This window comes from Phascolarctos cinereus, unplaced genomic scaffold (genome assembly GCF_003287225.1).
Source record: "Phascolarctos cinereus isolate Bilbo 61053 unplaced genomic scaffold, phaCin_HiC Scaffold_5;HRSCAF=322, whole genome shotgun sequence".
Classification (NCBI taxonomy): domain Eukaryota; kingdom Metazoa; phylum Chordata; class Mammalia; order Diprotodontia; family Phascolarctidae; genus Phascolarctos; species Phascolarctos cinereus.
The window spans coordinates 101,783,395-101,807,991 of record NW_027555958.1 but is presented as its reverse complement, the minus strand read 5'-3'; the positions used below and the strand labels follow the sequence as shown (position 1 = coordinate 101,807,991).

The following is a 24,597-nucleotide window of genomic DNA, read 5'->3' as shown; positions in this document are numbered from 1 at the left end:
CTCCTCTGCAAAGCCAAGGTTATCCTGGAATCTCCAACCCCCAAAAGAGACCCGACCCATCCTATCTCCTGGCTCAGCCCGCTAGCCTTCAAGCCGGCACATGAGCGCACTGCCGTATCGGGAGTACTGCTCACACGACATCTTTTCCGCTTACTTCTCACTCCCTCCCGCCCCCTCCGCGGTCTCCGGTTGGGACCTGCGCCTTCCTGGCGTCTGACTGCTCTATAAAGAGAGGTTGAATAAAGTTTGTTTATTCAAAACAAAGCGTGCTGTATATTTGTGGGCGGGGAGGAGGCGGAGTTTGGCACGGCTGTGATGACGTATTTCCTCACTGACTTTTACTCCTCCCCTTTTCTTCAGTATACTCACTTTACTTCCTGTGGTTGAGAGATAAGTAGACGGAGCTGAGGCCGGAGCCCAGGGAATTAGGATGGACGCGCTTCCTCCCCGGTTGACTCCCGAAGAGGAAGGGTTCGTTTAGCTTTCATCTCTCTTCTTACTACACTAAATAGGGTCGGGCCCATAACGGAGGGAAGAGTGTTCATTAGGTGCGGAGGCCTCTTGCCTCTGGGAAGGGAAAGGGGAGGGGGAGGGGGAGGGGGAGGGGAAGGGGAAAGGGAAGGGAAGGAAGGGTGCCTCCTCCTCTGGTGCCCGTTCTTTTCCCCCCCGCACCCCCGCCCCAGACTCCCCTGTATTCGGGGCGTGTCTTGGGCGTTTCGGTTCTAGTGTCTATGTGGACTTGAACCGGCTGCTCTGTCTCCTCCTGAGGGTGACGCCGAGAGTTGTCTCTTCCCAGGAAAGAGGCATTGAACGCCAACGGGAGATGCTTTGGAAGCTTGGCCCGAATTTACAGTTGCTCAGCGTCGCCCTCCCCTCCACTCCTCCCCTTCCTCTACCCTCAAATTTTTTTTTCCACCCGTCGTGAAATAAGGAAACGTTGATGTACCAGTTAAGCGTGAATTAAGAAACTTTTTTTTAATGACTTCCAAAAAACAAAGTTTTCATTTTCTTTCACCTCCTTTCCCGTCCAAACCTCCCCACCGGTATGCTGTTCTTATGTCATGGTGCAGTTGACTCCAGAACTCTATTTTATTCTTTTTAAAAGGCCACGTATCTGAAGTTACTCATCCTATTATCATTTAACAATTGATAATAAATTTGATGAGCTAAAATTCAGGAGACTTAGAATCTAGTCCCATTTCTGCCATCCAAGGAGTGTTTAACTGGCTCAACAACAACGATAAAAAATTCCCACGACGGGTTTTTAAATTTAATCTGCATTATTAATATTTTTCCTTAAGTCTAGATAAGAAACTAAACAGTAGATAAGAAAACAAAACAAAACCAAGCCCTGATTTGTACTCTGCCTACACGCTCACCTTGAAAATTTAGCAAACTTTAGCTGGTTTGAGTTGGCTCCAACACACCACTGTGTCAGTACTTGTGTGACTTTAGGCAAGTCACAACCTCTCTGGACCTCAATTTGAAGGGCCTCTTTTGAAAAGTTTTCTTTTTCTCCCTGTCTCCCTCCCTAGAGTTCTTAGAGTATTTTAGAACTCTTGTTAGACCACTTTACTGAAGTTATTCCCCTTAGTAGGAATTTCCAAATTCCTGGGTAAAATTCCGAGGTAAAAGTGCGATGTAAGGGAAAGAAAATTAGAGGGAAATTTAGGAGACCTGAGTTCTAGTTCTCCCTCTGCTGCCCACATGGTTGTGTGACCTTGGGCAAGTCACAACCTAATCAACACAAGCTTGGGTTATTATTGCGGTAGTCTGCTGGTGGGTCTGCCTGCCTCAAGTCTCTCCCTACTCTGTTCTGTTCTCCATACAGCTGATGGAATCTTAATAAAGCCTGCTACCAGCCCCAATATTCTAACTTCTTTATAGGCCTCACAGCTTCACTAGAGTAGCAAGTGTGTCCATGAACTCATTTCCCACTAGAACAACAGGTGTGTTCATGTGATGGGATCCCAGCCACTGCTTCTAGTTAGCCACTGCCTGCAGACCCATATTTCATATTTCCCACAAAAACAGCCGGTGTGTCCATGTACTCAGTCAAAACCATATCCATCTAATCTCAGGACCACAATTGCCAGCCAATTAGAAAGCAGCACCACTAGGATTCCTGAACAGGATGTGTACCCCAAAATAATAGAAGGGACATTCCTTAAGTAGGCACCTGCATAATAATAGCAAAAGCTGTCCTGTAGATGAATTTATTATGTAGGTATCATTATCATATATCGTATGTCAGTGCCCCCACCCATGAGTTTTTCTGTATGCATTGTGGGTAATTGCGTGTGTAGTTGTGAGGCTGGGGACCCCCCCATTACCTAATCCCTAAACAAACTCCTTCACCATTACTTAATCCCTTGACAAACTCCCTCCTGCCTTTTTAATATTCATAATTTCTGTTGTATAATCAGCATCATTACATTATAAAATTGCCTGTCTTGTCTTACTAAGTTGCTGGTTCCTCTTGGAACCCAGCCCACTGGAGAGCATCACCCTCAATAAATGCCTTTGCTTGGATTGAAGGTGAACTGAGTCTCAGTTCTTTGAGACGACCCCACAACACACCATGAAACTAATACAGCCACCAAAGGGGTTTTCTTAAATCACAGATCTAGTGTGTCACCCCATCCATCTCCCTCTTCCTGTACCACCAGTCAACAAACTCCAGTGGCTCCTTATACCTGTGGAGTCAAATGTAAAGCCCTGTTTGGCAGTCAAAGCCCTTTATAACCTAGTACTTCCAGGCTTCCCAGTTTTTAGTCTAACTAAAGAACACCTTTCTCCCAGTTTTCTCCCAGACGTTCCCATCTCTCTGGGCTGGACATTTTCTCTGGCTGACCTCAATGCTAGACTGCTCTCCTTCATTACTGCCTATGTGCTTTCCCAAGTATGTTCTGTGGTTTCTCAAGTAAAATCCTATCTTCAACAGGAAACCTTTCTCAATCCTCTTAATTTTAGTACTTTCCCTCTTATAATTATTTCCTATTTAGCCTGTATATATCTTGTTTGTACATTTTTGCTTGCTTGTTGTCTTCCTCCTTAGATTGTGAGCTTGAGGGCAAGGATGATCTTTTGCTTCTTTTTGTATCCTCAGCACAATGCCTGGCACATAGTTGGTGCTTAATAAATATATATTGATTGACTGACAACCTCTCTGGACCCCAGTTTGAAAATGAGGGGATTAGATTAAATAATTTAGGAAGTTCCTTATGGGTCCACAATTTTATGTCTCTGTAAAAATAATAATGTTGAACATTTATATAGTGTCTTAAGCTTTTGCAGAGCATTTAAAATATATGATTTGATCCTATTTTCTCTGAAAAGTTAGACCAATCATATGCACTTAATATATTCATGACTCCTACCTTTAAAAAAAGTTTACTTTTGAATTTTTTTCAGAACTGTGAAAGAGTGAAGATAATGTGATGGGTATTTGTTTAAACTTAATGACCAGAATGATCTCAAATTGATTTTCAAAATGGCAGGCATTTACATAGTATTTTAGTTTTTCTAATTTATCCACAATGTCCTTATGACATATTATTGTAGTTGTAGGCCTAGAGGGTGTCTCAGGGCATCTTGTCAGGGAGGCCATTATCATTATTTGTTCCAACCAAATGACTTATTTTACAAATGGCAAAAGTGAGGCACAGGAATGTTTGGTGACATGACCAAAGTCTTAAAGGTAGTTCATGTCTTACTGTCCCTCTCCAGTTTTATAGATGAAGAAACTGAAGTTAAAAGAGCTTAAAGACAGTGACTTACTCAAGGTTAAGTGGCTGGGTCTTCAAAGTCTACATCCAGTGTTCTCTTCATTGTACCTCAGTTTCCTTTTCTCCAAGGTGGCCTCAGAGACAAACACAAATAGATTTTCTTGAAGAAATGACCTTATCCTAGAAATGTGGCTCCATTGGAAAAACTATAGTAAGCAGTAGTCACAGTCAGATCTCATAGAACTGTCTTTCTGTTAAGATATTTTACTATCAAAAATTTCATCAGAGACCACTGTCTTAAATCTGAAACTATTCTACTCTCTCAAAAAACATAAGTCTGTGATCTAATCTATTTAGTACTACAACTAATGAATATTCCTTAATATTTAAGAATAATGATTCACAGATACATAGCTCTTTAAAGTTAACAAAACCCTTTCTTTAGGAAAACCCTGTGAGGTGGTGCATGTAATTATTCAATTTTTATGCAGGCTCAGAGGGGTTATTAGTCACAAGCTGGTAATTATCATATCCCAGATTTGAACTCGGGTTTCTTGACTCCATATTTCAACTTTTTACCCTATACCTCATTATTTCTTATATGTAGTTATTACTGTACATATGCTTTTACAAGACAATCAAATCATTAAGAAATCAGTTTTCCTTAACCAGTACCATTTGAGGATACTTAAAAGATAGTGGTTTAAAAATGGAATATACATAGACAAATTTAGAAGTCAGTTGATTCAAACAGTATTAGACTTGGTGATTTAGTTGAGAAAAGTGGTTTATTGGCCGTACCCACCCAAATTATTTTTGTACCTTTCTCAATTTCCCCCCCTTGTTTTGTTATGAATTACTTTTGTTGCAAGTTTATATCAAAGAACAATCATTTATTGAGGGCCTACTTATGTCAGGAATTTCAAGAGGCCTTGTGGTTACAAAGACAAATATCAAATAGTCTCTGCCCATAACTTCCATTTTCTCTCAGGAAAAAGCATATAAACTCTTAAGATCAAATATAAACTTCTCTGATTGATACTTAAAGACCATCACAACGTGACCCCAACCCAACTTCACAGTCTTATGTTTCTCTTTATATACACCCCATGTTTCATCCAAACGGGCCTTTTTGCTGTTGCTCTCACATGACGCTCCACCTCTCATGCATTTGCATTGCCTTATCCCCCATGTGTGGAATAGTTTCTCTCCACCTCCACCACTTAGAAAACATTTTCCTTCAAGAATCAGTTCAAGTACCACTTTCTTCATGAAACCTTGCTTGATTGTCTTCTCTCACTATGTAAGCCCCTAGAGGGCAGTAATTTTCAGTTTTGTCTCTATCCCCACCACTTAGCACAGTGCCTTATCTTTAGTAAATACTTGTTAATTGTTTGAAGTAACATATACAAGAAAATTAAATTAGCATATGCTCTGATACATGGAGATTTTAATGCGAAGGGAGGAAAGTTGAATTTAGGGAGAAAATATGGGAAATCCTGGTTCAGGAAGAAGCAGTGAAAGAGGCCCAAAATTTGTATATCACCCAGCAGACTCATGCCTCAGTCTCTCATGACTTTCTTCAGTAAAAGAAATGGTAGGTGCTAGAAATGGTGGTCAGTAAATAACACTATAAAGAATGGAATAGATTATATATAGTAATAGAAAAAGAATAAGCAATGTAGGAATTTTTCCTGATTAAGCTCTGTACAGTCAGGTCTTTGGCTTATCACACGCAAGTTTAGAATTAGTAAAGAACGGGATGAAAAAATGAGAAGGTGTGTAATTGAAGCAGTCCTAAACCATATAAATGAGTCTTTGAAAAAAAAAAAAACAAACAACATGGGAAAGGGACAACATGAAGAGTAAGTCGGATGCCAGAGTTTTAGACAAAGGGAATAGGATCTCCAAGGTGGATAAATGAGTGGCAGATCAGAAGGATAGTATAGCCACAATAAATTTCTACTGAAGAGAGTTTCATTAAATCTTGTATTGTGTATTGTTGAATGACTTGAGTGAGGGTTAAAGAGCAAAGATTTAGCATTTGCATTGGGAGTAATTATGGTGAGGAATGGAGAGGTAAAAGATGGAGCTGCCAACTTTAGAGAAGAATACCAGAGATCTAAAGTCCTTGGAAAAACCAGACTTTAGTTAATGCAAGGAAATGGAAGGAATGTAAAAGAAAGAGATTAAGCATAAAGAGGAGTTTTATAATGGAATGGGTGAGCCAAAGGACATAAAGGAAAGAGCAAGCGGGGAAAAATAGGTATGTGTTGGCTTTTGGGGTAGGGCATTATGGCTAATTGAGTAGGAATGAAAGTATTAGGGGCCAGTACATAGGAGAATAAATTTGTTTTTACATCAGTATCTCTGGGCAATAAGTATTAAGTTTGAGAGAGAACTCAAATGTGCTAGCCATAAAGAAATGAAAGTACCAAGCAGATAGGTCATTCGAGATCGACTTCTCCCATACACTTACACAATTAGCTAAAACATTAGTGAGAAAGTGATCTTCTAGGTCAGAGATTCCCAAACTTATTTGGCCTACTGTTGCCTTTTAAAAAAAAAATTGCTAAGTGCCTCCCTGGAAATTACTTTCTTTAATCCCTTAATTTTTTAAAATTTGCATCACCTCAAAAAATATGAAATTTTTTGAAAGAATGATACATCTTAAATTTAATAATTTATTGTAAATTTTTTTCCTGTATTGAAATTTTAATGACACAATATTGAGTCATGTAACTGTATAGTATATTGTAAACAAGTCATTACATGCACATATTCCACTAATTGGTTATAACTTGCATTTTGTATGTTTATTTGAAAAGTAATATAATCACTACTACTTTAACTCTGTTACACAACAGATGAAACATGTACGAAGGGTTTTCCAAAATTTTCTTCTCTTTCTTTATGCTTCCAGTGCCCCCTTATTTTTATTCAAACACCCCCCCCCGAAGTTGCACCCAAGTCTACTACTGTGCACCGCCTCTCACCATTACAGCGCTTCCTAGGAGGAGGTATTGCCCACTTTGGGAACCTATGTCTAGATTCTCAACTCTTAAAGCAGGGACATTTAATAAATGTTTACCGGAATAAATTGAATAGCATTCCAGTATAGGTCTTACATTTCACCACTGTATCTCAAAATAGTATACATTGACATACTTATGAGATGGCAAATATGTGAAAAGTAGTTGTGAAGAGGAGATTATTTAGTAAATGAAGGGATACCAGATCTATTATTGTTAATACTTTATTATCACTAAATAACATACTAGTATGTATTACCTCTCTCTCTTTTAGATCTTTTCAGTATCTTAGAATTAAAGACCAAACACCACCGATCCTAACTAAGGCTATCGATGCATTGCATCGACATAAAAGTGAGTTCTTTGAGAAGCATGGAGAGGTAAGGGTTGTATGTTTAATAATTATCTTTTGATTAGTCATTAAACAGGAACCTGGTAAAAGTTACTAAATAAGTCTTTTGACTTCAGTCTTCTATTTTAATAACGGTTGGATATGGTACTGATGTGTTTATATTGAAATCTTACAAATGATGGTTAGTTTCTAAGATTGTGCCACAAAAGCCTATTTCTCCTATAATTTAGCTGTATGATAACTCTTAGTATTGACCTGAGTTCTGACTGTTGGGAACATCCTTCTACCTTCCTTTTAATGTCTTCTTGTTTCCCATTGTCTCTCTTCTGAGGCTCCAACTGCTTTCATGATTCACTAAATATACTAAGGATACAGTTAGAACTGGAAGGGACCTTAGAGCCTCCAGTTCAACACTCTTTATTTTTCATATGAGAAAAGTCTCTGAGAGGTTAAGGACTTTTCCAGGATCACACACCTAGTAGATGCTTGGGAGATCATCTTCCTACCCCCTCTGATGTACTCATTGAAAATCCTAAGTTGAAACCCTGAATGCAATTTTTTACCCATAGAAACTACTAGTGTTTAATTTGATAAGTTATTATATAGTACCATTGGTATAGTTATAGTAACTATGTAATGAGTGTTTCCCATGGTTTTGTCCTGGGTCCTCTTCTCCCTTAGTATTCTTGGTAACTTCATCAGCTCCCATGAATTTAATTATCATCTCAATGTGCATGACTCCCAAATCTAAAAATCCAGTCCTAGTCTCTCTTCAAGCTTCAGTCCTGTTTCCCTAATTGCCATTTCAAACTAGATGTCTCAGAGACCTCTTAAACTCAACATATCTAAAACCTGAACTCATCTTTCCCCTTAAACACTTCCTCTTCCAAACTTCTTATTTCTCTCGAAGCCACTACCATGCTTCTGATGTCTCAGACTTGTAAACTTAGCATTATCCTGGACTCCTCTCCCCACACGCCTTCTTAGTTTCTAAATTTTGCTTTTTTCCCCCCTAAACAACAACTCTCATATCCAACCCCCTCTCTCCACTTACACAGCTGTCATCTTAGTTCAATTTCTAATCACCTCTCACCTAGAATATTTAAACAGTCTCCTCATTGGTTTTCCTGCTTGAGTCTCTCCCCACTCCAATCCATCCTACACATTGCTTGCCAAAATCATTTTCCTTTCCCTAAGTAATATATATCAAAGGATAGGTACAGTAGTTTTCAAAGGAAGAAAGTCGTGATGTGAACAATCCTGACTGTTGTTACTTGCTGCTTACACTTGTTTTTTTCTGACTGGTTATGGTATTTTTTTTTCCTGGTTTTCGAGGTTTCTATCAGGAGGAGATTGCTGGATTTTTTTCTATTTTCACTTTGCCTTCTTGTTCTAATAGTTTAGGCAGTTTCCTTTTATGATTTCTTGAAATATAATATCTGGCTCTTTTTTTGGTCATGCCTTTCATGTCCTTCATGGATTCTTAAATTATCTCTCCTTAATGTTTTCCATATCAGTTTTTTTAGGAAGGACCTTACTTAAAAAAAATTTTTTTCAATCTTTTAAACTTTTTCAATCTTTTTCATGCTTTTAAAAATATTTTGTCTCATGGAGACATTAACTTATGTTTGGCCCATTCTAATTTTCAAAGAGACTATTAATTGGGTAAGATTTTATAACCTTTAGCTAAGCCATCAGTTTTCTTTTGGAGCTTCTCCTCGTAAGTTATCATTTCTTTTCCACTTCTTTTCTCTAGCACTCTCATTTCATTCATTATATCATTTTTAAACTCTTGCTTCATTTCTTCTAAGAATTGTTTGCTTGTTTCAGTTATGTCTGACTCTTCTTGACTTCATTTAGGATTTTCTAGTCAAAGATACAGGAGTGGTTTGCTGTTTATTCTCCAGCTCATTTTACAAGTGAAGAAAATGAGGCAAACAGGGTTAAGTGACTTGCTTAGGGTCACACAGCTAGTAAGTGTCAGAGGCTATATTGAATTTAGGTCTTCCTGACTCCAGGCCACCTACCATCAGCTGCCAGGAATACTAATTGATCTTGTGGTGCTTGTTGGTGTTTTGGCGTTACTCCCTTCTGGGTTTGGGTCTTGACTATCCATAATGCCAAAATAACTCTTTATTGTGGCAGTCTTTTTTAATTCATTTTTCCTTACTTCCCAAATTGGGACATATGGTTAAGGCCAGGTTTTGTGCACTTCTGACAGGACTGTTAAGGCCTTGTTTGTCCCTTCTCTTTGTTATCTGAGGACATGCCCCTTTTCTGGAAATTGAATGCTGTGTTTTTTCAGGTATTACAGAGGTAGCTTGGTATGGGAATGGCCAACTTTAATTGTGCTCTATCTGGTGTGACCTAAGACATGCTCTAATCACTGCCTTTCTGGACTTTTCCTGGCTCCCTTCCTGGGTTTGGTTCTAAGCAATACAGCTGCAGACCTGCCTCTTGGGGTTAAAGAAATGGCTGCTGATGTTGCCTTTGTGCCACTGCCTACCCTACCCCTCCTTTTCTAGTTAGCTAGCTAGAAGCGCCTGTAGGGTCAGAGCAACCTCACTGCCTGCTTATCCTGATGTGAGCTCGTGATCCTTTCTTCTGTAATCCTGGTCTGAGCCTTGAACTGAATCTTTACTCCTACCCATGGTCAGAGTATCAAGAATGCCACTGTAGGCCTATCCCAGTTTTGACCCTGGAGGTCACTGCCTCCAGTCTCTTGCTCAGTGGTTACAGTGGTAGCATTGTGAGACATTTCCTACTCTGGTCATTTCCTGGTAGGCCTAACTTGTGATCTTGAGCTAGAAATACAACCCACTGTGATTTCGCCTCAGATTTCCAAACCACTGCTTGGTCTGATACTCTTCTTAGATCTTTGTTGGTGTGGTTGTAAGAGGAACTGGTCTGTACTTTCTCTTACTCCACCATCTTTTCTGTTGGTATCTAATTTCAAGAGAGATTTCACTTCTCCCCTGCTCATTGAGTCTTTCAGATCTGTTTCTTTCAGCTCCTTTTTATAGATTCTTCTTTCTAGTTCTTAACCTTAAAAAAAAACCCCACTAGTTGTGGCTTAAAGTCTATATGATAAGCTTAACACACTCTTTTTTTTAACCCTAATTTTGAATATTTTGTTTTTTTTTCCAAGTACATATAAAAACATTTAACATTCATTTTTTAAAATTTTGAGTTCCAAATTCTCTCCATCCCTTCTTTCTCCTCTCATTGAGAAGACAAGCAATTTGGTATAGTTTATACATGTACAGTCATGCAAAATGTGTTTCCATATTAATTATCTTATAAAATGAAACAAATCCCCCCCAAAAAAGCCCAAGAAAAATAAAGTTTAAAATAAGTATGGTTGATCTGCATTCAGATACCATCAGTTCTTTCTCTGGTGGTGGATAGCATTTTCCATCAAAAATCCTTTGGAATTGTCTTGGATCATTGTATTGCTGAGAATAGCTAAGACATTCGCAGTTGATCATTGTACAACATTGCTGTTACTGTGTGCAATGTTCTCTTGGTTCTGCTCACTTCACTTTGCATCAGTTCATGTAAGTCCATGTTTTTCTGTAATCTGCTCATCATTTTTTTGGGGGGGGGGATGAGACAATCAGGGTTAAGTGACTTGCCCAGGATCACACAACTAGTAAATGTCAAGTGTCGGAGGCCAGATTTGAACTCTAGTCCTCCTGACTCCAAGGCTGGAGCTCTCTCCACTGTGCCACCTAGCTGCCCCTATCATTTCTTATAGAACAATTATTCCATTACAATCATATGTCACAGTTTGTTCAGCCACACCCCAGTTGATGGGCATCCCCTGAAATTCTAATTCTTTACCACTGCAGAAAAGGCTGCTATAAATATTTTTGTACATATAGGTAGATTCTTTCCTTTTTTTTAATCTCTTTGGAATACAGACGTAGTAGTGGTATTGCTAGATCAAAGGGTATGCACAGTTTTATAGTCCTTTGGGCATGGGTCCAAATTGCTCTCCAGAATGGTTAGATCAATTTACAGCCGCACTGATTGTGCATTAGTGTCCTAATTTCCCCACATCCCCTCCAACATTTATCGTTTCTCTTTTCTGTCATATTAGCCAATCTGATCAGTGTGCTTGGTACCTCGAAGTTGTTTTTAATTTACTTTTTTCTAATGAATAGTGATTTAGAGCCTTTTTTCATATGATTGTAGATAGCTTTGATTTCTTCAACTGAAAACTTCCTGTTCATATCCTTTGACCATTGATCAATTGGAGAATGACTCATATTTTGAAAATTTGACTCAGTTGTCTATATATTTGAGAAATGAGGCCTTTATCAGAGAAACTTGCTGTAAACTTTTTTTTCATAGTTGTGATTACTGTGTATTTCCCTCCATCCTATTTCCCCCCCTGTTTATCCTTCTCTCTTTCCTTTCACTGTGTCCCTGTTCAAAAGCTTTTTGATTCTGACCACTGCCTCTCCCAATCAACCCTCCCTTCTATCACCACCTTCTTCTCTTATCTCTTTCCCCTCCTACTTCCCTGTAGGGTAAGATAGATTTCTAAACCCAACTGAGTGTGCATGTTATTACCTCTTTGAGCCAATTCTGATGAGAGTAAAGTTCAAGCATTGTCTACCACCCGCAACCTCTCCTCTTTTATGTAAGATAAGTTACCTCTTTCTGCCTCTCCCTTCCTCCTTTTCCCAGTGCATCTTTCTTTCTCATTCTTTAATTTTATTTTTTTAGATATCACATTATAGTCATCCCCCTTTCCACCCCTTAATTTAATTTTTTAGATATCATCCTATAATAGTCTACCCACACCCTCTTTGTATACTCCTCCCAACTGCCCTAATAATGATAAAGTTATTAGGAGTTAGAAGTATCATCTTGCCATGTAGGAATGTAAATGATTTAATCTTTTTGAATCACTTGTGATTTCTCTTTCCTCTGCTTCTCTTGAGTCTCGTATTTGAAAGTCAGAGTCTGTTCAGCTCTGGTCTTTTCATCAGGAATGCTTGAAATCCTTTGAATTCTTTATTTCATTAAATGTTAATTTTTCCCTTGAAGGATCATACTCATTTTTTTCTGGGTAGGCGATTTCTTATTGTAAATCTTTGATCCTTTGCTCTCTAGAATATTATATTCCAAACTCTTTAATCCTTTAATGTGGAAGCTGCTGAATCTTGGTGTTATCCTAACTATAGTTCCATGATGGTTAAATTGTTTCTTTTTCTTTTTTTTTTGCGAGGCAATTGGGGTTAAGTGACTTGCTCAGTGTCACACAGCTAGTAAGTGTCAAATGTCTGGTCTGAGACCGGATTTGAACTCAGGTCCTCCTGACTCCAGGACTGGTGCTCTATCCATCCATTGTTTCTTTCTGGTTGCTTGCAATATTTTCTCCTTGACTTAGGAGCTCTGAAATTTGGCTATAACATTCCTGGAAATTTTCATTTTGGGATCTCTTTCAGGAGGTAATTGGTGAATTCTTTCAGTTTCTGTTTCAGCCTCTGGTTCTAGTATATCATGGCAGTTTTCCTTGATAATTTCTTGAAAGATGATATCTAGACTCTTTTTTTGATTATGGCTTTCAAATATTCAGTACTTCTTAAATTATCTCTCCACGATCTGTTTTCTAGGTTAGTTGATTTTCCAGTGAGGTACTTCACATTTTCTTCTATTTTTTTCATTCTTTTGACTTCATTTTATTGTATCTTGATGTCTTATGGAATCAATAGCTTCTACTTGCCCAATTCTAATTTTTAAGGAATTATTTTCTTCAGTGAGCTTCTGTACCTTTTCCATTCTGTACCGTTCCATTTCTATTTTTTTGAGAAGTTCTCTTCATTGGATTTTTGTGCCTTTTTTTCTTTACCATTGGCCTGTTTTGTTTTTTAAGGTGTTCTTTTCTCTTTTTGTGCTTTCTTTACCAAGCTGTTGACTTTTTTTTTTCATGATTTTCTGGCATCACTATCATTTCTTTTCCCAATTTTCCCTCTCTGTTTGGTTTTTAAAACCTTTTCTGAGTGCTTCCAAGAATTCTTTTTGGGCCTGAGACCAATTCATATTTTTCTTTGAGTCTTTGGATGTAGCAGTTGTAATTTTATTGTCTTCTTCTGAGACTGTGTTTTGATCTTCCCTGTCACCATAGTAACTTTCTTGGTTAAGCTCATTTTTTTGGTTATTTGCTCATTTTCCCAGCCTCTTTCTTGAATTTTAACTTTATATTAAAGTTGAGCTCCCTGTGGTGGAGGGGGCACTGTGCTAAGCTTCAGGTTTTTCTGTTGTTTTGAGAGCTAGTTTCATGATACTGTAAGTTTTCAGTTCTTTCCGAGTGAAGTGATCTAAGGAGAGGTGTGGTCACTGCTTTCCTGGCCTGTGAGCAGCCACAAGTATACTTTTCCACCCTGGAACTATGACCAAGATCCCTGGCCATGTTCTCTAGTACATTAGTTTTCCTCCTTGCCCTGGGACTGTGAGCTAGTACTGAGTATGGGAAGTGCAGCAGAGTCCTGCACCCAGTGCCAACAGATCCCCTGTAATCTTCTGACCAGTTGTCTGACCTTCTTACCATCTATGGCCTGAGAGCTCTGGAAGCCTCTGCTGATTCAGTTGTCCTCAAGGCCTGCTGCTGGCTTGCCCAGGGCATAGCTTGCAGTGGACTGTGTTACACTTTCACCCCAGTGAGACAGACCTTTCTCACTGACCTGAGTTGTCTTAGGCTAAAAAATTATTTTAACTGTGTCCTTTTTTTGGTTCCTGCTCTAGAATTCCTTTTGAGGCATTATTTTAAAGTTGTTTGGAAGGAATTTGGGAGAGCTCAGGCAAGTCCCTGCCTTTACTCCACCATGTTGACTCTTCGCCTGAAACTTAACATAATTTTAAAGCAGGTTAGCATTTAGTCATCCTTTATTCTTTACTTGCATATAGTTCTAGTTTACCTGTAAGTTTCAGTTACTTGGTCAGGTTATATGTCAGATGCATTCCTCCAGTTCGATATTTCTCATCAGTAAGAAAAATTTTTAAAAAGTTTTATGGATGACCCATCTTTTTTCATAACAGAGCATGCTTTTTTTTGATGCACAGACAATTTTGAGGCTTGGGCTAGTTTCCCTGGCCTTTCTTAGTATATTCCATTTTGGCCTGTTATTCCTTTTTCTTATTGAATAGTCTTTCAAAATTTAAATTTGTTTTTTCTGATAACGTAAATTGCCTCTTCATGGATATTTATGAATTCCGTCTTTGACATGGTGGCTCTAGAATTCATTAGCTTCATTTCTGAGTTAGTTAATTTAGAGTTCTATACTTTTTTTCCCCCCTGAAGGCTCCCTCAGTGTGTGCCCTGCCTTATGTTTCTGCTACTTCTGTGTTAATTCTTTGGTGATTTCCTAGAATGTAATACTCTGATTCTTTGTTTCTTTGTGTTTTTTGTTTTATTTTTGTGGGAGAACAATAATCCTTTGATTTTCTTGCTAAGCTCTGTACTGTACTTCTGTTGTTTTGGTTTATAAAGGTCTTTCCCTAGTTTTACCATTAAAACTTTTTTGTTCTTATTCTGTCTCTGCATTTTTTGTTCTGTTTGAACCACTCTGCTCCTCAGAGAATCAATAACTTCTTTGAGAACTTCACTGTTCTTTCAACATTATCAATTCTTATTTTCATGTTCTTGAAATCTTCCTTTAGTAACATAACTTAGAGTCTTAGACCTACCAGATCTTTCTTTATATCCCTTGGAGACAACATAGCATAGTGAACAATGTTGGCCTTGGTGTCAGGAGAACCTAGCTTCAAATCCTGTCTGTGGCAAGTCACTTAATGACTCTAAGCTATGTTTTCCTCATCTGTGGAATATGGATAATACCCACATTTCCTGCTTCATCAAGTTGCTTTGAAGCCAAAATGAAATAATTTATGTAAAATGCTTTGTAGATTTTTAAAGTTCTATATAAAATCCAATATAAATGTAAGCTATTATTCTGAATCTCTCTGGAAGTTTCTACCATATTTTCATCCTCTCTTCTAGGAGTGTAGTTGCTGATAATGTAGTTTTTATTTTCTGACAGTGATTTCTCCTTGCCTTCTTTTATCCTATAGTATCCCTTGGATTTGTCCTCTTTTCTGCTTATTTATACAATCTTTCTGTTAATCTTCTAGTGATTTATTTCCTTTGGTTGTTCTCTTATCTTATTTTTCACATATATCATTTTGAGGTGGGGCAGGGGGGCTGGGTTTCATCCCAAATACACAATTCACCATTGGTTACCACCATCTGGTATTGGGTTTTCCTGAAATGTATTTATATACATTTATATGAGACCTGCGAGGATAGGAAGTGATTTGGAATTCTAGATTTCTAGATTGGAACATGGTTCATTCTAAACAGCTTTTGGCATCTGTAATATCCAAGACTTGAAAAGCAGTTTTGTTTTTTTGAGCTTCAGATGCCTAAAAATATAATTTATGATGAATACAATTTGTGAAAGTACTTTTTATCCTCTTTTTCAGGAAGGCACTGAAGCAGAAAAGAAAGCTATCTCTCTTCTTTCTAAGTTACGAAATGAACTACAAACTGATAAGCCATTTTTGCCTTTGACTGATAACTCTGCTGATACTGATGTTTGGAACCAATACCTGGAGTATCACCATAGTCTTTTAAATGAAAACAATAAAAAAGTAAGCTGGTTTCAGTCTCCTTGGTTGTATGTAGAGTGTTACATGTACCGTAGAATTCATGAAGCATTAATGCTAAGGTAAGTTAACATCTTGTCAAATTCTGTTACTTAATGTATTTTAAGACATTCTATATTTTTTGTTGAAAGGTAGAGTATTGTAGTAGAAAGAGAACTAACCTTAAAGCCAGGCAGTCCTGAATTGAAATACTGCCTCTTAACACGTATTGTCTGTGTGACTCTGGGCAACTTAACTTCTCAGTGTTCTCAGTAAATCTCTAAGACTTGTAAGTTGCAGAGAAAGTGCTGACCTGCACTGGTAGAAGAATTTCTTCACCATAGCAGTGAAATCACAGGTCCAGTCCCAAACCTCATCTCTTATGCTTTTAAAAACTGCTTAGAGCTCTGAAAGCTAGCTAGCTATATTGTATTAGTGGGAACAAAAATGAGTTTCAGAAAGTTTTCAGATGCACATTTCCTAAAAGTTATATTATAAATATGTTAGCAATTGTGCTAGGTTTCACTGAAGTATATATGCTTCTTTGTGATTGTGCCTGACATTTCATTTTAAAAATCTTTTAAAAATTTATTAGTTTGCTTATTTTATATTAAAAGTTTATTTTTTCCACGAAGTCCAAATTCATAGATTTTGGCCAATGGTTGTTGCAAGACTTAGTATATAGACACAATCTGACCTTTAATAAAAAGTATAAAAATAAAACAGTAAATTTTCTAACAGTAAGAAATAGGTAACATCTCAGCATTCATTTCATAAAAGAAAACATCAGACCAATACATCACTAGGTCATTTTCATTGTACTGTCTAAAATCCAGCCAGCCTCCCCACAAAATGCTAAAAGTCTTGACATCTTTCACATTTTTCATTCTCAGCATTCTGTTTCACACCCTCCTTCTGCTTCCATTGTTTTTATCCTTCTAATCCATTTATATGGGTTCCCAGAAAAATGTCTCATGGAGATTCTGGCTAATCACTCCTTTGGTCTCATGTCTTTGGTGAATGCTATTGCCTTCTCAATAAAAATCTTTTGCTTACCCTTCATGGCCCTTCCCACAACCTGCCACTGTAGCCAAACTGAACACCTTGCTGAGCTCTCTTCTGTGCCTTTGCCTCAGGCTATTGCTGTGGTTTGGAATGTCCTTCTTACTCCATGTTGCCTGCTCCCCATTTTGTAAAGAGCAACTTGGCTTTGATTTCCTCTACCCTCATACTTAATTAACATTGTATGTTGTTTCATAACTATTGTACTTACGTCATATTGTTTATTTTAGCTATGTTGGTGCATTATCCCTCTACTAGAATATAAGTTACTTGAAAGTACAGAATGTAAATTATTTACATGTTGTGTCTCCCCCACTGCTAAGCATGGTATGCTGCACATAGTAGGCCCACAATAAGTAAACAAATACAGCATTTATGTAATACTTTAAGGTTTATAAACTACTTTATGTGTTATCTCATTTGCTTCTCATAACAACTCTATGAGGTAACTAATTTTTACAGATGAGGAAACAGGTAGAATTTAAACTCAGGTCTTCCTGGTTCCAAGCCCAACACTATCCACTATGCTATCTTGTTGATTTCAGTGCCACTCAGATCTCCCAACTTTTTTTTTTCCCCATACACCTAATCCTAATTCCTGCCTTTGATGTTTAAATTTCTTCTTTTTCTGTTGTTAAAGTACTTTTTACTTCAAAGAACGTAGATGTTGAATGGAGTCTACCCTTTCTCCTCCATCATTGAATTTTGTTGGTTACAATTCATTAGTTCTTTAGCTTACAGTGTTACTCATCAGACTATTCTATAAATGATAATATAATTAGATCCATGTGTTTATAATTGACATGACATTCTACAATGCTGAGTGAACAGGTAAAAAAAATTAAGGAATCTTGTGTCATTGATTCAGAGTTCTTTGAAGGAATGGAACTAAAGGACCTATCTTCATATTTCAGCATAGGGTTTTGGCAAATTATACAGATATTGTCAAATGGCTCATTGGTTTCTATTTTCTCCAAGTTGGGTTCAAGCTAAGAAATTGTGTAGGAAAGAGCCACAGGGACAGTTATCAGGGAGACTGAATATTAATTTATAGCAGTTGCTGTAATTTCCATTAGCAACACAAAGCTATTAATGATGAACCTTACTGTGAAAGAAACTATAATATAGCCTATGGCATTGAATGCCCTTCTGTGATGGTTAGGGGTATAAATTCCAAAGGAACTCTTTCTTTGGAAACAGTATAGTTAGTGAAGATGTATGTAGGAGGTTAGGAGTCTTAGAGTAGGCTTGTTTATATTTTGGCTCACAATCATTCAGAGGGTAAAAGCATTGTCTTTTTAATATTTTCTGCAGGTCCTAATGGCCCAACATTAATTATGTAATAGTTACTTATCTGTAAGTCAGAAGTAAGAATTGAACATTTCTTCATTTGTGACATTTGGTATAAGAATTGTGCTTTTCAGACATTGAAGAGTGACAGAGTGAAATTATTCTGAGTTATATAGGAATTATAATGGTTATTAATTTATTCATTTTTGTATAAAAATAATGAAACTCAAGCTTATTCTTAATATGAGGTGTGACCATAAACTAAGGAGGCTGATTTTTAAATGAATAGAGTACAAGTTAAATGTGCAAATGGATGTTTTTCTTCAAAGTCACATTGGGAATTAATATACTTATTCCAATCATACTATCATCACGAAAGGCACTGTGAAATTTGTTTTTTGGAATTGCCTTCAGAACAGCTTATGAGCCATGTAAGAAAACTCTCCCTATCTTATGGTCATACCCTCATTTTTGAGTCAAGATGGTATTACTTAGTTTGACCCAACCCACCTTATTTACTAGACTTGGCTTCAAAGGACTTTGACTATTTCCAAAAATTAAATTACCATCAAATGATAAAGATTTGCCACCATTGAAAATACTCAAAAGACTATGTCATGGGCTCTGAAGAAAGTACCAAAAGAGGAAGCCCAAAACATATTTTGAGCAATCATAAATCATTGGAATAAGTATAGTTTCTCCTAATTTGACTCCTTTGAAGGGGAAAATACTCATTTGGATGTACAAATTCTGGTAGGTGTGTTTTTAAAATCATTGATGTTACTTCCTTGTCACAACTTATACACCATAAACTTTAAATTTTTCATGTGAATATAAAGGGTGGGGATATGGATATGGAATAGAAGATAACCACCAAATCTTTTGTACATGACTTTGAAATGTGTCATCATGTTTTTTCTTCAGATTTAGCTTCCTGTTTGTTTTCTTTGGTTAACATTATTTTTATTTCTCTGTATTCTTTTAATATGTACTGGCCAGGCAACAGAATGAGATAGCCCAGGAAAATAATTGATATCAAGTATGAAGATGAGGAGATGGGAATTTAAAATTTTCCAAAGATAACCTGCATATAGATAATCAAAGTTTGGCTGTATAAGGAAGGCATCTATTGGCCAAGTAGAGAGAGTGCAGCATTTGGACTCAGGAGAACCTAAATTTGAATCCCCGCTGGATGACTTATTAGTTTTCTGACCTTGGGCAAGTCTTTCTGCTTAAGTTTCCTCATTTTTCAAATGGGGATAATAATGACACCTACTTCACAGGGTTATTGTTAGGATAAATGGGAGAACATATTTAAAGTGCTGTATAAATGATTGTTATTTTCTTAAGACAGTAGCTTTTCCTACTCCCTTTTGCTTCCTGACTTTTGAAGTTTTCATCAGAAGGAGAACTTGCCAAACAGGAGAAAACACCAAATTAGTCAATCTTGTAAAATATTGTATATTGGGAAAGGGCTCTGATTTGTCAAAGTAAGTTTTTAGGACAATAGAAGATTTCAGTTTTCAAGAATCTTTATGCCTCTCAGCCTTTGCCACAGTTTGAGATTTGACTGTTTAATTGTTAGATATTAATAACTATTTAAAATATAGCATCATGATTATTTTTACGTCTTCTGTTTCTTTTGTCTCATTTTAGTTCACCAATAAGTTACTTTGATGTATTTAAAGAATCAAAAGACCAGAATTTCTTTGAATCACTGGAAGCTATTAAGTCTTTATGTAATTACCTACAAGAGTTAAAAAAAAGGATTGAAAACCTAGATGAAAATCAACTGAAAGATGAGTTTTTTAAACTCTTGCAGGTATATGTTAAAATATTCTCTCTTCTCTCTCTCTCTCTCTGTCTTTTTGTCTTTGTGTGTGTGTGTGTGTGTGTGTGTGTGTGTAATACTATATTTATAAAAAATTAATGATTTTTTACATATATTTCTTTAAATTTGCCAAGTCATTTAAGGCTAATCTTACATATTTGTGGTGTATTTTTTTTTATAATGACATTATTCAAGGAATAAAATTCATTTTATTGCTTGGAAATGAATTTTTAGGTCAACTTAGGTTTTTTTTTTTCATTTAGCTAGAGATCCTTTCTAGTAGCACAGGAAACTATCTGCCTTATTACTTTAAATATAAGTAAATCTTGAGCAGTCAGCCAACTCATTAGATGTTTACTTGACTCTGCGAAGCACTATACCTTTTTTATATTTCTTTGCTTATCTTCTTCCTTTTTCTCACTTAAAACACTCTTAAATATTATTAGTATTGTTATTTTGAGAACTTCTTGGAACTATGTTCTGGTCCATCTGATTAGAGAATGGGTTTAGGGGTCAAGGAATCAAAAAATTGAAAGCTCAGAATATTTGAAGGAGAAACCAGATAATTGGAGGCAAAATATAAAAGACATGAATATGAAGCAGAGGGCTTTTTCAAGTCACAATTTATTGAGTATTTTCCTTGTCCAAGACATTGAAGTAGACATTCTGAGGAGATACACTGAACTGTTGGACTTATCTCAGTCTTATATCTCAATATATTGGACTTATCTCAGTCCTTATGTTAAGGAGCTCATAATCTAGTTTGGGAAAAAAGACATTAGCACATGAAAAGTAAATAAGAGATTAAAGTAACAGTTCAAGATGACAATAGGAAATATTTTGAGGTACTGTCTAATATTGATAAATGAATTTTGTAGGCATTGACTTAAGAATATCAGTCTTGCATCCAAAAAAGGGAAAAGGATCTACTTGTACAAAAATATTTATAGCAGCTCTTTTTGTGGTGGCTAACAATTGGAAATTGAAGGGATGCTCATCAGTTGGGGAATGGCTAAACAAGCTGGGGTATATAATAGTGATGGAATATTATTGTGCTATAAGAAATGACAAGCAGGATGATTTCAGAAAAACCTGGAAAGACTTACATGGACTGATGCAAAGTGAAGCGAACAGAACCAGGAGAACATTGTACATCGTAACAGCAATATTGTTCAGTGAAGAACTGTGAATAACTTAGCTATTCTCAGTAATACAGTGATCCAAGACAATCCCAGAGGACTAATGATTGAAGTGTACTAGCCATCTATAGAGAAAGAACTGATGTTTGAATACAGATTGAAGCATGCAATTTTCTACTTTCATTCTTTTTCTTTTATTTGAGTCTTGTACAAAATGACCAAGATGGAAATGTTTTACATGATTGTGCGTGTGTAACCTATATCTGATTGCTTACTGTCTTGGGGGGAGAGTGGAAAGAGATGGGAGGAAGAGATAGAATATGGAACTCAAAACTTTATAAGAAAAACAAATATTAAAAAAAAATTATTGTAGGGGCAGTTAGGTGGTGCAGTGGATAGAGTAGTGGCCCTGGAGTCAGGAGGACCTGAATTCAAATCCCACCTCAGACATTTGATGCTTATTAGCTGTGTGACCCTGGGCAAGTCACTTAATGCTCATTGCCTTGCCCCTCTCTTCTCCCCCCCCCAATTGTTTTAACATGTATTTGGGGAGGGGGAATAAAATATATATTAAAAAAAAGATTATCAGTCTTGGAAGAATACATTTTACATTTATCATGGAGTTCATTTTCTGTTTCTACCTTCTCAGATTAATGTGCATGTATATATATGTAAATATGTATGTAGATACACAGTTTCTTCAGTGGATCTGTGATCTCAGCATGGGTATTTTTCCATCAGTGCAGATTATAACCTAGCTATATATTGTTATCACATGTAATTCATACTCTTATCTTCCCATAACTCCTCTGTAGAACAGGCTTCTACCCCTTTTCTTATCCTTTTGTATATTTTATCCATACTCTTGTTGTACTTGGGCTTGTTTTTTTATCCTTCACTTTTGTTACATGGATTTTTTTTCCCTTTTGAGTCACTTAAAAATGATTTATTCAAAAGTAAAAAATTCCATCACACTGAAATATTATCTATGGGATAGCGAAGTGATTTTTCACGTAAAGCTTATTTAATATCACCTGTGAGTTGTAAAGGGAAACAGTTTTAAATGGAAATTGCATATGACTTTTGCCACTAAAGATGTAGCCTTTGAAGTATTTCAGTTGTTTATAGATAATGAACAATGTTTATTTTGTACTTTCTTTCAGATTGTATTATGGGGAAATAAGTGTGATCTGGCACTTTCACCTGATGAGAGTATCCCTGAGACATCTAGTCCAGTAGTCACTTTGGAAGACCTGCAGCTTTTCATTTTAGTGGATAATATGGACCACGTTTGGTCACTACTTATAAACAGAAAGAAAATGAGGCAGGAGACATTTCCTGTTACTAGAGTGGATTTTATCATGGATAATGCAGGGTTTGAACTTGTTGCAGATTTGGTAATGGCAGACTTCCTGTTAGCATCTAAATTGGCTACTGAGATCCACTTCCATGGAAAAAGTATTCCCTGGTTTGTTTCAAATACTATTAAAAAGGACATGGATTGGGTGATTGAACAATTAAAAGCTGCTAATACCAAATGTATGTCTGATTGTGGGATTAACTGGGAGCACTATCTTAAACATACATGGATTTACCAAGATCATATGTTTTGGACTCTACCTCATGAATATTGTACTATGTCTCAAGTTTCTCCTGACTTGTATGCTGAACTACAGAAATCGAATTTAATTCTTTTCAAGGGTGATTTGAACTATAGGAAGTTAGTAGGAGACAGAAAATGGAAGCTTACAGTTCCATTTCATCAGGCTTTGAATGGCTTCCATCCTGCACCTCTCTGTAGCATAAGAACAGTAAAAACTGAAGCTCTGGTAGGGCTGGCACATGGGCAAGGGCGACATGTTGCAGGTATTGATCCTCAGTGGAGGACCAGTGGAAAATTTGGTGTATTTCAGTTTGATGGGTCACTTTGATTTGGCTTTTTAAATCTTTAAAGAGAAGCTCTAACATAGCTCATTTCCTCCACAGAAAAGTAATTTTTAAATTTAATTTAATTACTTTGAGGGTTTGGATTACCTTTTGAAAGCCTACCCTTTTATATCAGTTGTCCTTAATCATGTACTGATGTTGCTGATTAAGGGTCATTAGCTTCAGCTGCTTTGGAAGTCTTAAAGACCTTTCGTTTTGAATTATTTATTGAAGTTTTATGTCTATCATCCAACATTTCAAGGTTCAAAGAAGCTGCTCAGATAAGTGTAAAAAGTGTATTTATGATTAATTATACTTATATCTATTTAATTTTTTGCCATTTAAAAGTATAGTAAGCTACATGATATAGTATTTCGGGAAATAATAAAATTATTTTAATTTTGTACTGCTGCAACCCAAATCTTAAGGTGGTATAAATTCTAATTTATCTACCCTTAGGTTGAATTTCTTAAAACTGTGGTATTTGAACCATAGGGAAATAGAAAATTAACTTGATAAGTGTTAACAATTCAGGAATTGCCTTTTGTACTTGAATTTCTTTTCTTAATGATAGTAGCCTGCATTCATAGGCATTCTGCATTCCTGTATATACATTTACTTTTTTGAATGGTTTATTAAATTGCAAAAAGACAAGAAAAATAAACAGAATTGAAGGATTATCGAAGAATGAGATATCTCTTTCATGCTTGTGAATTCTGTCCATATAAAATAAAAGATACTGTGATCAAATTGTCTTTAGAAATGAACAAATTCCTTTTCTGAAATTTTAAGTACTACCTGGTTGAGAGAATTTAGGTTATAATAGACTTTTAGCCCTTGACTGAAAAGCACTTATTTTCATACTTTGAATTTGGAAGTATGTCTTTCCACCATGGATCAGCTTTGAACCTGAGTTGTTTTAGAAAGTGTAACTACTTTGCCACTGTGGTTTGAAAAAATATATATAACTGAATATGTTTTCTGGGGCTTTGCTAAAAAAATAAAGTGTGTTAAACTTCCATTTGGTTTTTGTTTTCCATCCCAGAGTTAAAAATTGACAATTAAAAGACCAGTCAGTACAATTAACTAATGCATCAGTAACACAAAAGCAATTTACAATGAGATTATTTAAGCTTCCTTTCTTCCTACTTAGCTGAAAAAAAGTTCAGTAGTAACAATGTACATGTAAAATACCAGCTAATTTATTTCTATGTATAGTTATATTCATGGGTGATTCTTTGCAAAGATAAATTATTGTGCTATCAAAACAAGTAGGAGGTCATTCACAGCACAGTGTAGTGGGATAAAAGCATTTGTATGGACTGCTCAAGTATAGTGCAGCCTCTTGTGTAGATAGTACATTTTGTTACAGAATAAACAAAACAATAGGTATTAACAGTTCTGTTAAATAAAGTACAACACTCGCAAAGAACTTGAAAACTGTGAAGTTATTTTTTCACTCACAAACTTTTCAGTTCAAGTTTTCTAAGTTTTCCAGTTTTTAAATTATATGTGGTTAAATTACTGTAGTAAAATTTGCATTTGAAAAAAATTTTGAGCATTTTTCTTGTTCCTAAATTAC

The 24,597-nt window shown here is 36.4% G+C and overlaps 1 protein-coding gene across 2 annotated transcripts; it reads left to right on the top strand.

Annotated features, from left to right (window-relative positions):
• The first annotated feature begins 364 nt into the window (after window positions 1–364).
• LOC110208551 (damage-control phosphatase ARMT1-like) lies at window positions 365–24,034 on the top strand. Of its 2 annotated transcripts, XM_020986613.2 has the most exons (5): window positions 365–471; window positions 7,035–7,140; window positions 15,606–15,850; window positions 19,776–19,941; window positions 22,253–24,034. In XM_020986613.2, the coding sequence occupies exons 1-5, from the start codon at window positions 431–433 to the stop codon at window positions 23,018–23,020; spliced, it is 1,326 nt and encodes a 441-aa protein (XP_020842272.1). In that variant the 5' UTR covers window positions 365–430; the 3' UTR covers window positions 23,021–24,034. The 2 variants fall into 2 exon arrangements, with proteins under 2 accessions (XP_020842272.1, XP_020842273.1); XM_020986614.2 differs by lacking the exon at window positions 19,776–19,941 and having other exon boundaries at window positions 15,606–15,773.
• Window positions 24,035–24,597: the final 563 nt, after the last annotated feature.